At 43.3% G+C, this 15,759-nt stretch overlaps 1 protein-coding gene across 1 annotated transcript in view; it reads left to right on the top strand.

Annotated features, from left to right (window-relative positions):
- Positions 1-15,759, top strand: part of KIF24 (kinesin family member 24) — a 41,675-nt gene that overhangs the window by 9,959 nt on the left and 15,957 nt on the right. The window contains exons 2-7 of the mRNA XM_072993004.2: positions 1,635-2,256; positions 2,487-2,676; positions 6,385-6,482; positions 8,874-9,089; positions 11,663-11,750; positions 14,798-14,919. Of these exons, the coding sequence (XP_072849105.2) occupies positions 1,649-2,256; positions 2,487-2,676; positions 6,385-6,482; positions 8,874-9,089; positions 11,663-11,750; positions 14,798-14,919 (1,322 nt within the window). The 5' untranslated portion in view covers positions 1,635-1,648. The remainder of the gene's footprint in view (positions 1-1,634; positions 2,257-2,486; positions 2,677-6,384; positions 6,483-8,873; positions 9,090-11,662; positions 11,751-14,797; positions 14,920-15,759) is intronic.

The following is a 15,759-nucleotide window of genomic DNA, read 5'->3' as shown; positions in this document are numbered from 1 at the left end:
ATGGAGCCTATTTTACTTTGGTCATGTCATGAGGAACCAAGACGTCTCCCTAGAAAAGACAGTAATGCTCGAAAAGTGAAATGTAGTAGGAAAAGAAGGCCTATAATGACATGGATTGACTCGGTAAAGAATACCACGTCATTTAGTTTGAGAGACCTGAGAAGGACAGTTAATGGCATGACGTTTAGTAGGTCATTAATTTATAGGGTTGCCATAAGTCAGGAGTGACTTGAAGAACAGTGTAAAATTTGCCCTGTGCAAGGTTGTTCCTTTAGTAAAGTTGGTGAATGTCCAGACTTCCTTTTTCTTTAAATGACAGGTTAAAAACAAGTGGAATGTACTTTCTGCACCTCAGGAATTCCTTGGTCACTAAGTAGTTCTGCTTTCTAGGTTTTTAGAGCATGTTTCCCTCTTCAAAAGCCAAACCTCTTCATCTAAATAATTCTAAGTCATCCCCCATTTGAAGACATGCATGTGCTCACTCTAATATCTCAAATGTCTAGGATTTTATAAAATATTGTTATGCTAGCATAATAAAGCATTTTGTTTAGTAGAAAAGGTTTGCTTTTCTTCCCAGCAATAGAAGTGATTTCCAAACTGGTTGAAAAAGCCTACATGAAGCATTTAGCATTCGTTTGACCTGTAGGGTGGGTTGATCACGTATTGAGAGACTCGCATACTAAATTTGTTGGTTTGTGAACTGCACTCTGTGATTATGCATCCAAAAATTTGGGAGTGTTTAAAAATGAGAGTGTCAGTAACTTGAAATACATTTGAATAAATGCCTCAGTATTTAGATGGTATGCTGCAACCAATAAATACTTGAGAAAAGCTATTAAAAGTAAAAAAAAAAAATAAGCATGCAACTATTTATAATTGCTCATCCCATGTGCATTCAGTTTAAATTGATTATATTTGATCTCGAACTGTAATACTATAAAAGTTTTTCTATTAATACATGCAAGACTCCTTTGTCTTTGAGGAATGACCTTTTGGAACCATCCATATCTATTTCCTATCCTTTGATCATGAACCATACAGAGCATTTGGGACACATGGATGGCCCGGAAGGGGCACAGCTAAATTTAGGCATGTTTCTTTGTGTAGCAGCTGGAGTTTGCTCCTGCAGCTTCTTGCATTAGTTATAGAGACTTGAGAAGTTTCAGAAGGCGGGAGATACAAGTAAGCTGTTGCGTGTTCTGGTGTATGCGTGTCGTTTAACTGAAAACTGAATTTTTGTTATGTGGTTAAATCCGGAATATATGACTGATCAGAACTGATTGCATGCTCAAATATTCTCAGGTTGTACCAGGGTACCTCTCTGTAATTTAAAAAGTTGCATTCTCTTTTTGAAGAGTCTAAGCTGCTTTTAATTTCAGCCTAGAATCCAGGAGCTGCTCAAGTTATCTATAGATGGAGCTGTGGGTAGGGGTTGCGGTGATAAGAAATGGAATACTGTAGTAGGGTATGCAGAGACGGGGCTAAATCTCTCAGGTGCTGCTGTTTCTGGGCCCTGAAACTTTTGGGGGGGCTTACTGCAGGATCCAGTCAATCTGTTTGACTAGAAGAAGTTCTGTTGCAGAGAGAGAGAGAGAGATGTAGAAACATTCTAGTTTGTCTTTTTTGTTTAACAGGCTTTAGATAGAAAATGGCATCGTGTCTCTATGAATGCCTCTGTGAGGCAGAACTTGAGAAATATTATCCCAACTTTACTGCACTGGGCTTTCAAAGGATTGATGAACTGGCCAAGATCTCAATGAGAGATTATTCCGAACTGGGCGTGCATAACATGAAGGACCGCAAGCGCCTCTTCCAGCTTGTTCGAATAATCAAAACGTTGCAGGCGGAAGAGGAAGCTGCAGGCAGAAACCAGCAACATTTTCAGATGGATGGTGCTGCCTACCTCCAACCTCCAGTGACGAGATCCGGCCCCCGGAGACAACTTCACTTTGATTCCCTGGCAGAGGAAAGAGAGGGAAGAAAAAGCCCTGAAACTGGACTGTGTATGTTACCCAGTTCAGTGAATGAAGAGAAGGATGACGCCGTGTCAGTGTTGAGTCATGACACCGAGTATGAAAGACCCAGAAAAGACTCTTTGTATTCCTCTGCAACATGGACAGATTACCAGGTGGGAAGTCCAGTTCTCAGTTCGTGCAACGACGTCGCTCCTCTCTTGGTGGATTCCGAAGCCCATTATGTACAAAGAGTAGCTCATATTTCTGGGTATAATTATGGAGTGCCTCGCTCTTGTACCAGGTAATAACCTTTCATTTCTATTCTTTTGTTGCTGTGAAGATGACCAATGATGTCATTCCTACCTACATGTGGCAGGAGGATCACAGCTGCCAAATGGATAAAACAGGGGTTCAGCAGCCAGGCATCCATAATGAGATTCTAATATATGCCTTGCATGTATATTTCATTTGCAGACTGTGTGTGGTGTGGATTGCCTTTGTAAGCCCCTTTTGATATCCCATCTATTGTAGAGTGAACGCCCCTGAGAAAGAGGCTCCATGGACTGAGAAAGAGAAGATCCGGGTTTGTGTTCGGAAGCGTCCGCTAGGCTTAAAGGAAGAGCGACGTGGAGAACTGAACGTTGTCACAGTGGAAGACAGAGACACTCTCCTACTGCACGAGAAAAAGGAGGCTGTGGACCTCACCCAATATGTTTTGCAGGTTGAAAAAAAAATTCAGTCCTCTTTTTTCTCCTTAAGTCTCCTAGCATTTATTGAATCGTTGAAATGATAGTATCACATTGACTCATTTTCAGTAGTCTCAATCAGAAAAAAAGCTACAGATATTTGATATTTATATGTATATTCCAAAATTAATACCTTTTTAAAAAGGATGGAAGAGACCCCAATCACATAAAAGTGGAGCATACACAATGTAAAACAGTAAACCCGCTCATACCAAGATCCAGAGATTTCAAAAGATGAATCCTTCTTGAAAAAAGCCTTCTTGAAACTGTCATTTTTGCATTCGGTTCCAGAGGCCCCAGAAGGTAAGGGTTGGATAGAAAGGAGGAAGCACCCTCTAAAGCAGGGGGAGGCACTTCATATGACCCAGAGGCTGCATATGCCCAGCCTTGGACCTTGGGGGCAACCTTTATGCCTACCACATAAGAAAAACACTTTAAATTTAAAAAGTGCTCCTTAAAAAGCCCCCTTCCATGCTCTAGTGGCTTCAGGGAACCGTTTCCTGACTTTGCTGCTTCTGAGCTGTTCTAGGTGATGTCTGGTCTCACAACAAATGCCGCTCCAAGTCGAAACAACTGGATTAGGGGCAGAACATAGTAAAATTGCCCCAGTGTGTCTAAAAGCCATAAGGGGACTTTTTAAGCAAAACATGTTTTTAAGTTATTTTTATAATGGGGGCAGTGAGTAGCAGGAAAGGATGGAGGAAAAACTCTTAGTAGATGGTCAGACTCGGTAAAGGGTTGTGGTCATAAAACTCAGACCAAGAGTAACACCCAATCGATAGCCAATGCCAACTCCATGCATGGTTCCCCTAAAGTAAAAGAGTGCCAGTATAATTGCAGGAACATAGTTGGGGGAAAATTTTCTCCATCAGACCTTTAATGATAAGCAAGCATCTGCATTCTGTTCCTGCTGCTGCTTACGAACCTTCTTCTCAGTGGTAGTCCTATAATGGACTGTTGTCGTGGCTGTACAAGCATGCTTAACAGCTGCTGGGTTGTTGTAATCTAGGAAAGGGATTTTATTCCATTACATGAATAAAACATGGTCTTGCGGCCTTTGCCGCCTGAGAGTTTTAACAGCCAAGCAATGTCTAGGACATGTGGCCAACTATCAACTGATGTGAGTGCTGGGGTGCCCTTCTTACTCATACCTTGTTCACCTCTTCTGCCTCCCAGTTGCCCACCTGCACTGAGAGCAGCCAAAGAGTGTGCTGATTCCTAAGCTTCTCTGCTCTTCACACCTGGGCGGGGAGGGGAGAGAGGGACACAATGGGATTACTGTAATTGACTGATGCTCTTCATGCTGTGTGATTAATTTTCACACATGTCTTGGAATAGAAAAGTATTGCTCACTCTTGAGGAGGTCATCTTCCAGGCTATACCAGAAAAGTGGGCATTTTAGCACTGTGAAGACACAGTGGAGACCCCATGAGAGGCTACTGTATTTTGGCATCAGGATGACGTGAACCAAATTCTTGTCTTTATTTTATTTGAACTATGAGAAACGTCTCTTTCCTCTTGCTTGAGAAATTTAAAACTCTCTTGTAATTGCAGTCAGTTTGCCTTTGATTATAACAGTAAAAGACAGACTTATATTTCTAAATGTGAAGTGTTCTTTCTTGCATGGCGTGTTCTCTATTTCCTGCTAGAAAGTGAGCATCGTCCATTTTTGCTTGAGGCTTACGTGCTGAACGAAGGCAGTGTCATGGGTCCATCAGCACAGTGCATGGCCTTCCATCAGCCTGCCCCGTACTGGAAGGCAAGGGGTCTGTCATAACGATCAGTTAACGATCAGACACTTCCTCTGTCCCTTCTCCCTTTTATCTTTCTCCTGAAGCAAATGAGTTTTGAGTTAGCAGCCTTGCGTGCCTTGTTCTCAGTTCCAGATAACTCTGCTGCCTTATGTCAATGTCTCGTTCTGGTCAGCAGCAGCAGCAGGATGAAACCTCTCTGCAAAGCCAGCAGATGGGCTTGGCCTCTGTAGTAAAAAACAGCTGCTCAGAATATCCACCAGAATGTCAGTGGATTGTTTAACTGAAACACATGTTCCATTCATTCCCAGTCCGGATTACAGATTATTTTTTAGGCAACTGAAGTCAAGAAATTTTGATCCGTCATGAGACAATGAGGAGTAAGCAAGGATTTTGCCAAGCTAGAACTATTCAAGTCTCTGCTAATAAGGGAGGGAGAGTTTATCTTTGGGTTTGTTGTTGTTCTCTCTTGGCAATGAACTGACTCTATAGCCAAATCACTCACAGGTTTCTTTGTAGTTGACACAAGAGAGTGTCAGCTAACACATTTCAGGATTCTTGTATGTCTGCAACCTTCATATATGGCTATTAGGCTTCGTATCCTTACTGTTTACAACTTGGGCCATTTTAGCTGTTTATTCATATCCCCAGCAGCTGATTCTCAGATATCTTAATGCATGGCTTTCCAAAAGACGAAAATAAGTCACCTACTTACTGACAACTTTACTGATACTAGTTGTGCTTATTTTCAAGTGACTATTTTGCGTTTCTGTGTAGGGCAATTAGGCTGGGCATTCTATGGTCTTTATGTGATTGCCGGAATGAATCACTACACCAGTGAATTTCTAAGACAAACACTGGATTTTAATCTTAGGTACGTGCACGGATTCCTGGCTATACAAATGAAAAGCAACGATAGCTGCACTTGTCCATGCTGGAAAACAAATCCAAAATATGCCGCAGAGTAGCACAAACCGAAAGAACCAGAGTTCTCATGTTCTTAGGATCTAACCTATTGTGGCTCTTGTTAATCTGTCTAAGGGGGGGGGAGAGACTACAACCCCAGGGGCAGTTTCTTTGGCTTCATTTTCCCCCAAATCCCTATATGCCCTATTGGGGGCAATTTTGCCTTGTTTTGAGGTTCCCCCCTTTAAAAAACAAGCTTTTAGAGGACATAGAAGGGCTCTTTCAGTTAAAAACACTTTTTTTTTTACACCAAACCCTCCTCTTTCATTAAATTCTGTCACTTGCAAGAATGTAGGTCTCTCAAGGATTTCATGTAAAATTCTGACACCGTGCTTTAAAAAGCAAGTTTGCTCCACTGGACATGTTCCTCCAGGAGCTTCTCATCATGAAAAGGGAGTGGTTTAACCCCTATAAAACCAAGAAGCCTGAAGTGCTTACCATCTGAAATAATAAAAGGCTACCATCAGCTCCTTGGAAGAATCATGGGATATAAATGAAAAGAAAAAACAGACAGATGGAGGAGTGTACAGGAATGTGCCTGAGTTTTCTTTGGCCTCTAGATTGATAATGTCAGAAATGGCAGATCCTTCCCTTGGCCTGGTTTGGGGCTGTGACTTGGTCCTGCAGGATTCCACACCATTGGGCATCCGTTCGATCCAGGAAGTGCGACACCCCCCCCCCCTTGACTGTGCTTTGGCTACACACATTGCTTTAGGTTTCACAACAACTGACTGACAGATTTGAAAAATACATGGGAGAACATTCCCTCTTTATTTGCCTTGTCTGTCTGATTGCTGATGGAGTTTGTATGTTGCTGGAAGGTGGACAGGACTGGACCAAATTGTCTCTGAACCTTCTGCTTTTACTTGTCATGTGACCCCCTAGCTGTGGCAATATGTTCTGCCGCCGGTGGGTGAAAAAGGAGTGACCACCTTCTGTGCATAAATATCCCTTTTCTTTTTCCAGCATGTGTTTTACTTTGACGAAGTCTTTGGGGAAGCTTGTTCCAACCAGGATGTGTACATGAAGACTGCTCACCCTCTCATCCAACACATTTTCAATGGGTAGGCCATCACTGCACACTCTGACAGCTAACCTTTTGGCTTTTTGTCCTGTTCATGTCCATCTTCACCTCACCCTCCCTTTTTCTTTGCTCACCATAGCTTTCCTTACATTATGTGTGGCTGGCTTTTCCATGAGGTTTTTTTTTTTAATTAGATGATTGAGACCTACTCATTTGTACCCTGTTTCCTATATTAATTTTGGCTCCTAAAAACGCATTAGGGCTTATTTTCAGGGGATATTTTATTTTATTCATGTACAACCATCTACATTTATTCAAATGCAGTCATGTCCTCTTCTGGTTGCTGCACCAGGGTGGAGGACGGGGTTTCACTTAACTGGGGCTTATTTTTGGGGGTAGGGCTTCTATGACGAGCATCCTGAAAAATCATACTAGGGCTTATTTTCAGGTTAGGTCTTATTTTATGGGAAACAGGGTATCAGAATCTGGTTTTCTCAGTACACTTGGAGGGGAGCAGCTCGTCTCCCCTTCCCCTGTCACTGCTAAGTCTGAAGAGGAGAGATTCCTGTTTACATGGAAAGTTTTCAGGCCAGCAGGAACTTCTCTTCAGACTCATCCATCTGCAATCACTTGAAAACAGTGATAATGGAAGGGAGCGAGGCGAGGCGCTTCCCTCTAGACAGGTGGGCAAAAGTGGAATCCACAATGCATGAGCAAACCTCACATGACACTGGGACAGAAAAACACAGTGTTATTTATCATGGTTGTTAAGTTCAAAATATCTTAAGAGTAAAACCATGTGGTGTCACCCTACAGGAAGTTCATAGCATTCTTTGTTCTGTTGGAGGAGAGAATGACCAGGGCTGGAATGCAGTTGAATATAGGGGCCTATGGGGCTCCGTGCCATCTCCCAGGCTGCCATAGTTGAGATGGTTAATGTGCTTGAATAGGGCTTCTTCTTGTGCGAGGTGTCACTGGCTACCATGGGAGCTGAAAAACTCAAATCGTTTTTGCTTTTCCCTTGATGGGAGCACTTTGATGCAAACAGGATCCCAGCCTATGGCTGCTACTCTTTTTACTGTGATTGAAATTGAAATGCTTTTGTGGGCTGGAGAGCTAGTGCTGAGAGCCCCAATTTGCTTGCTGTTCATTACACGATAATTTCTTGTTTCTTATTTTAATGCCATTTTCCTGTTGGCTACAGAGCGCTCCCTTGTGTTCATGTATGGCTTCAGAGGCTGATTCAAAATAACATCTGTCTGGAACGCCAGCCTTCTGTGTCTTCAGTCTACTCCAGCTGAAGCTATTCCCCACTGGTTTTTTCCTCTAGAGTAGTCCTACCAAACTGAGCAGGGATTAGAGCAATATTCTTCTGGCCTACGTAAATTGTGCCTCTGGATATACTTAAGATTTCTTTGCTGCATTTTCCTTTGGCGCTGAAGATAGGTTATTAAAGATATCGTGAGCTGATAGTGACTTGAGACTGACATCACAGTTCAGAAAAGACTGAATCTAGAACTGGTACTTGTAGTAATAAATCAATGGGGGGGGGGAATGGCTTCAGCTCCCTATAGTTGGGCGACTATCTCCTGTGTTGAAGAAAAAAAAATTCTTCTGAGTACTACTGGCTGTGCCCATAGCCTAGAAAAGCCCCACTTTCTGAATCTCTGACAGGGGAATTCTGAGAGTTGTTGTGCACAGAAGTTGTATTTCTAAATGGTGGCAGCCATTCTGCAATTCCATCACTTCTCTTTTGAGGACATCCCTGCCCATCCTTGGCTTTGCCATTTGTTTAAACAAACAGTTTTTCTCCAATGCAGCCAAAACATAATAAAACGTAGCTCCTGGTCAGTGAGAAATGACTGGCGATGCCATAGGCAAACCACAAAATAAATGATTCTCACCGCGTCATGCTAAGGAGTCCAGGAAGGTTGGCGTGGAAAAGACAGTGCCTGGAAATGGATTTGGAGAAGAGCAGGAGGTGGAGCGAGCGTCCAGAGGAGGGTAAAGGGGTTCGTGCCGGAAGGTTTGCTTTTGAAAGAACGCCGCCGCCACCCTGCTTAACTATACCATTGGGGGGTGCTGGCTGGCACTGAGTGAAGCAGAGAGGATTGGAACGCCTGTTCCTCCTGCCAGTTTGCGAGTAACACCTCAACACATCATACTGATTCTCTGTATTGATGCTTCCTGCTTCTTTTCTCCACCGGTGTTCTATCCACTTGGTTGCATCCTCTGCAATCCAGCCTCCAAGGGGTGCCCTCCATGTAACTAATATAAGCAAGAAAGAATCCTTTAGGGAATCTCCTTGATGGGCGCTTTCTGACTGCTTATGCAATTTCAAGACCGTTGCGTTTCAGTGTTTTCATCTTAGGGTGCTTTATGAAAGTGGAGTCTCCTTTCTCATGTTACTTCTTTTTGCTTTGTCATACAGGGAGAATGCCACTTGTTTCGCGTATGGACAGACAGGGGCTGGTAAGACCTACACGATGATTGGCACTCATCAAAACCCGGGGCTGTATGCCCTGGCAGCCAAAGATATCTTCAAGCAGTTAGAAGCGTCCCAGACTGGGAAAGACCTTCACGTCTGGATCAGCTTTTATGAGATCTACTGTGGGCAGCTTTATGACCTGCTAAATGGAAGGAAGAGGTACTACTTAAATCTGAGAACACAGTTTTTTTTTAAAGGACCTGTAAATCAGAGGGAGTTGAACAGAACAAAAGCTTCTTTGAATGATAGGCTGGATTTATTTTTAGCAAATCAGCCCTTATTCATCAGGATAAAAAACATGCTGGGGGTATTTTCTGAACTTGTGAGAATTCCGATACAGTAATACTCCTGCTTAGTCATCAGGATGCGTGCCAAGGAAATGGAGTGCTAAGTGAGTAAGTGCTAAATGAGGTCATTTTACCATTTACCCTTATGCCAGGAGTTCTCTAGAGGCCATGTCTACATCTGGTGTGAAGTGGGTAGGTTGGGTCTTGATTCTCCCGGAGGCCTGGTGTATCTGGAGCACAGAATTGGGTCTACCAGGGCCCCTGTTACCTGGAGGAGGCTCAAGTGGGCAGATCAGTCCCCAAGTCTCCTGGAGGCTTAGCCTACCTCCTTTAGGAAGCTCAGGCCTCTGTCAAGCACCACAACAGGGTCACCCAAGCATGGATGCTATAATGGATCTGTGCTATGCAGGGCCACGTTATGCACTATATTACTGTATGTTCAAGATTAGAGCCTTATGTGCATATACTGAATTTCCTGAATTAAGATTTCCAGTGTCCCCTTGAATGTAGTCAACTTAATGGACAATCACATCATCTCAGTTGTGCTTCTGAGCATCGTGGTTTGCCTCGAAGCAGCATGGGACATTTTCTGGCCTCAATCCATTACATGGCCTGGGACCAAAATATACGCCCACAATCCCAAATGGCAAAATGCAACCTGCTATGTCAGGACAATTTTTGTCTCAGCTGCAGCTGATGTGGAGGGGATTGGACCGAAAAAGCCTCTTCTCCTCTCAACACTAACTAAAGATGGATTTGATTCAGTAAAAGTTCTCAAAAGCCAACCTCTTATTTCTGCCTTTTGTGACAAGACATAAATATGTTGAAAAATACCAGGTGTGACCATTCTTTAGTTTAAGAAAGGATGTTGTTCACATGTGGCTCGGTTGCGTTAGCTTTTTCTCTAGGAAGGACATGGGTTGACGTTTGCCAGATGAAAAGGCTGCTTTCTAGCAAAGAGCCAGAGTCCATCTGTTTGTAGGAACTTTAGAGGGGGACAAAGAGACAGAGAATGTTCAATTTTCCCTCTGGACTAATAACTGTGCAATTCGCAGCTGACAGTTTGGACATCAACATAATTCATTTCACTGCTGACGGTCCTGGCTGATACACCCCAGCCGTGTCTGTTCCTCCTGTATTCTCTAGTATGGGATGTAGTGCACAAGCCCCATTGGGAAATGTCAGCAAGAAATACTGTTTTTGAATAAAGTGGATGACTTGGGGAAGAACAATAAACCCAGTTCCTAGCTGATGACCATGCAGCTAGGGCTTTTTGACTGTGGGGAAGTGTCCAGACCTCTGTGGATTTTTACCTTTTAAAGTTGTAATGGGAGAGGTCCATGTATTTGCATGTTTCACTGGATCAAGGATTTCTGTGTTGCTTCCGTTAACAAGGCTTTTCAGTCTGTGGAGGAAATCTAACTTTCTGATTTTCCCAACATTGGTTGTGGACTGGATGAGATCTTACATGTCAGAGGGCAGTCTAGATGACAGGTGGTTCTTTCTGTGCACCAACAAGGAGATTCTTAGCTTGTGCTTAATGGCTGATCCCCCCCCCCGAAAAAAAAACATGTTCGCAGCTATAGGAGGTGTTGGCATATCCAGCTGTGAGTATGGATCCCAAAATGGCATGAAGCAGCTTTAATCAATTTAATTGGGTTTACACCTCATTTTGGGAGGAGTTCAACTCAGTGATGTTCAGATTAGACCATCCTTAGGTCATGCGAACTCATCCATTCACTGAGATTAGCTCAAGTTGTGCTTTAGGTCCTTTTATAGACTTGTGGGTGGATTATTGAAGGTAGTCCTTTGGTGGCAGCCTGATTGTGGAACACACCACAAGAATACCCGCTTCTTATCTATTCTGTTATCACATGGAACTCAGGTGGAGATTATTTTACTACAGGACTTTAGTATCTGTGGGGGGATCGGTTCTAAGCCTTGTCTCCCAACAGATGCCAAAAAGAGCAGATATGCAAATCGGAGAGAGTGAGAGAGCGTGCATAATCACTGGTTCCATCTAGTGGCAAGTTCTGATAATACACCATGGAAACACACATTTCTTGAGCTTTTTAATTTAATATTTCCAGACAGCAGAAAACTGAAACCACGGATACTGATCCCATGAATACGATGATCCTAATGTCCTAACTCTGGTTAAATGTTACCATAACCATGTTATATATCTATTAATACAACTGCTTCTGTTTGACTGTTTGTAATTTTACCAGTTATATTTCTGTCATTGCTTTATATTGATATCATTACTACACTATTGAATATTTATTGTTAGCTGCTTAGAATGCCTTCCGTGGAAAAATAGTTTTGTAGACTAATGTGCGTTTTGGATGGTTAAGTTAAAAAAAAATATTTTTAAAATAGGGATTTATGGAACCTCTTTTCAAAAGCACTTTCTCTGCTCATCTGTGTGGGCTTTTTTGACAGGCTCTTTGCAAGGGAAGACAGTAAGCATGTTGTGCAGATCGTCGGACTGCGCGAGATTCAAGTCAACAGCGTCGGTCTCCTTCTAGAGGTAATTTTGAACACCTGGAACTTTCTTTTTATCTCATGGAGCCTTGAGTCCATGCAAGCATTGCCTGCAGTCCTTTCTCCTTCCGTCCCTTCCACTCTCCTGCCACCCTCCCTCCCACCTGATCTGTGGGGAGGGGGAAGGAAGAAGGGGACAAGGCTGCACAATCCTAGCTGGTCCCGTGAAACGGAAGTGCTGCCCACAGCATAACCAAAACTGAAATGGAAAGACTAGGCAGTCTCTAACCATTAGGCAGCAGCAGAATCAGAAATATGAGAGCCAGCGTGTTGCAGTGGGTCATGTGTCAGGGCGGGGCTCAAGAAACCTGGGTTCAGATTCCTGCCAGGCATGGGAACTCACTGGATGTGACCAGGGCAAACCACTTACTGCGTGAACATCTCATGTAGCTCAAAAACCCTCTCAAGGTTGCCATAGGTTGACAACATACAACAAGAACATTAAGATAATACACAACTTGGCTTCAGACCTCAGAGCATTTTTAAAACTGTCACAATTCAATCTTTTAATTAGTTCAACTATGCTGCAGGTATTTCAGTTTTGCTACCTTCTCAGTGCCTTGCGTACAGAACAGAATAAAAGTACAACATGACTGTGTGTGTACTCAGTATTCTTTACAAAGGTCCATAAGCATATATTTAATCAGGAATATGAGAAGAGCGATGCTGTATAGAAATTTGAAAAAAAAAATTTTTTTTTGCTAAATCCCTTGTCATTTAAGCAGTCTTGAACACAATACTGAATTGTATTCAAGGCTCATGGTATTTCTTATTTCTAACACAAGAATGAGACAATGAGCACATGGAGACCCTGATAGGCTTTCCACGGTGTGTGAGCTGTGGGTGGGGTGTTTACCACTGCAATCTCGCCTTGTAGGTTTCTATAGCGGTATAGAGACGTGAACTGAGGTCTCTGGAGTCCTCTGAACTATTGCCATCGAGAAGGAGATTCAGGGTATTGAAAGCAAGGACAAGCAGATTCAAGAACAGCTTCTACCCAAGTGCAGTATTGAGTTTAAATGCGGGGTCATAAGTTTTTGGTGGAATTTTAATTACTGGGAGAAATGGGGTATAAATATCTGTATGGTGAGTGTTGTGTATATTTTAACTTTTTTTTGTAGTGGTGTTGTCCAGTTCTACCTTGGGGAAGAGCACCTCATTTCGTTGCACCCACTTGTGAGTGCAATGACAAATAAATTTCTTATGTCTTATGTCTTAATCCATTCCTCTGCCCCTTGCATCACCCTGGCTGCGCTGAGAAGGGTAGAAAGGCCTCCGTTTCTCTCCTTGGCAAAGAGGCAACAAGGGTGTGTGATCAAAGAGAGTCCGACGGAATCTACAGAGCACTTTGTCAACTATAGTGGGTTACAACGAAGTGTAACCGCCGAGGTCTCTACCCTGGCTGTTACTCCTCGGTTTGTTGGCCGGGAACTTTAATGGTCAGGAGCTTGTTTTATTTATTTATTTATTGCATTTATACCCCGCCCATCTAGTCAACTGATTACTCTGGCCGACTTCCAACACATATAATAAGAAAATATAACAACCTTTAAACATCAGTAATAGAGTTATTCAAGGTGGAAAGAAATAGGAAAAAATAAATAAATCAAATAATAGCTAAGAGGGAGTCCTGCCTAAACATCCAAGTTTTCACTTGGTTTTTAAAGATGCTCAGTGAAGGGGCCGCACGGATCTCTGGAAGAAGATTATTCCAGAGGCAAGGAGCTACCACTGAGAAGGCCCGGTTTCTTGTTTTTTCCCTCCAGACCTCCCAGAGTTGTTTCAGACGTTGTTCTCGCTCTCGCTCTCTCATTCCCTCCCCCCCACACACACACACAGTTGTATCCACTGCTGGGAGAAGGGCATGCAAACTGGCATTTTATATAATTCTAAGCTACTTGTGTGCCTCATTGTATTCTAGCTCACTAAAACCATGGGTGTCATTAGAACACAAATTAGGGGAGTGGGAAGTTGGTGGGAAATAGCTCGTGTGGAGATTTAGCAAAAGACACTTTGTTTTGCAAAAAAACAAACAAAAAAAACCTCTGAAGGTTTGTTCCCCCCCCCCCCCCCCCGGGTAAGTTTTGAAAGAGTTTTATGGGCAGTCCAAGAAGTGATCATTGAGCCCCATGAAAGGACTTGGATTGGGTCGAGAGGTGGCCAGGCTCTAAGACTGACCTCTTAGTTTTATGGCAACATTTTGTCTTGAATGATGATGGCAATGATGATAAGGATGGGGAAACTTTCAAAACAAACGTTATCTGCCATTTGATAACACACCGTTTGCCTTCCACTGAATGCCTGAAGTGGTTTGCTTGTTTGACTGATCTGGGACAAGGAGAACGGCTGCAACTCAAGGCATGGTGCTGAGCGCAAATTATCCTTCCCTTCATCTTAGAGCCTTGCAGGGATTTTTTTACCGTACTGTAATCTCTGTATGCTGACTCATATGTCTGAAGGAGTGGACTATGGTCCATGAAAACTGACATTAAAATATAGCCGTTCATCTTTAAGGTGCCAAAACTCCCCGCCCCTTTGTTTTGTTTTGGGTTTCTTGTTGAAACACCCTGGCCTGCGTTCAGCATCTGGCTGATCTGCTTCCTGGAGCTTGGACAGAAATTGATCAGGCTGGCTTGTAAAACTTGGGCTCAGCGGCCTCTTCTCCCAGCTGCCTGTGGCTGCCAGGGGTCCGGTTGTCGCCATGATTCGCTTGTGTCCTTTTTGTAAAGCCCCTACCTATTCTTCATTCTGTGGTGCTGCTTAAACAGCTTGAATTGGACGAGATTATGACTAGGCGCCTTCCAATTCTGACACTCTGATCTCTTCTGGAGGCAGTTCCAGTCTGGGGAGCCTTGTTGGGGGCGTTCTGTGTTTGAACCAGGAAGAAGGACCACATCACACTGACCGGGTCCCTTTTGTGTATTTGGAATCACAGAATTTGCTGAGACTTTGCACAGTGCTTGAGGTTCTAAGTGATCTGAATATGTGTTAAAAATGGACTTCCTTTGTTTCTCTCACCCCCCACCCCACCAGGTGATTCTGAAAGGAGGGAAGGAGCGCAGCACTGGGGCAACTGGAGTTAACTCTGATTCCTCCCGGTCCCATGCCATTATCCAGATTCAGGTTAAAGACTCAGCAAACAGAGTGTTTGGGAGGTGAGCTGTTGAGCGCTGGACACTTAGGGCAAAGTAGCTGATCCTCCTCACTGGGCTACGTCATTGCTATGTGCAATTGGAGGAAGCATAGAAACAGAGCATGTACAGTGGACCCTCTACTTACGGAATTAATCTGTATTGGAACGGTGGCTGCAGGTCGAAAAGTCTGTAGGTCGAGTCTCCATTGACCTACAATGCATTGAAACTGATTAATCTGTAACCTGCCATTTTTGTTCCGTTTTTGTTACATTTTGTTTTTTTTCTGGTCTGTAGGTCGATTCTCCGGCTGCAAGTCGAACCTAAATTTTGCGGCCAGAGAAGTCTGTAACTCAAAAAGTCTGTAAGTCGAGCCGTCTAAAAGTCGAAGGTCCACTGTACAGAAGAGCCTGGTGGTTACAGTAGTTAAACTGCAGTACTGCAGCCAAGACTCTGTTCATGATCTGAGTTTTTATCTTGACAAACTCAGGTCGCTGGATCAAGGTTGATTCAACCTTCCATTCTTCTGAAGTCAGTAAAATGAGTATCCAGCTCACCACAGGGTTGGTAGGCGAGTGTAGCCTGCATAATTAACTTGTAAATCACCCAGAGACTGCTTTAAATGCTACAGAGCAGCAAACTTTGATTTGTTTTTTGCCTGTGACTAGGAGTTGAACCAAGGCCTTTTTTTTCCTTTTCCTGGCTTCTAACTTCTGCTGTGTCCTTTGCTTGTGTTGCGTTTGGGCTTCTGCACTGTCTAGGTGCCGTCTTTTGTTATATTTCGTTTATTACTATAGGTCACCCTGGAAATTCTGAGTGCAGAAATATTTTAAATAAATGCTGGGCTCCAAGAGCAGACTTATG

The sequence above is a fragment of the Pogona vitticeps genome, chromosome 2, assembly GCF_051106095.1.
Source record: "Pogona vitticeps strain Pit_001003342236 chromosome 2, PviZW2.1, whole genome shotgun sequence".
NCBI lineage: Eukaryota > Metazoa > Chordata > Lepidosauria > Squamata > Agamidae > Pogona > Pogona vitticeps.
Note: the sequence above shows the minus strand (reverse complement) of the source record. Positions and strands in the feature narration are given on the sequence as shown.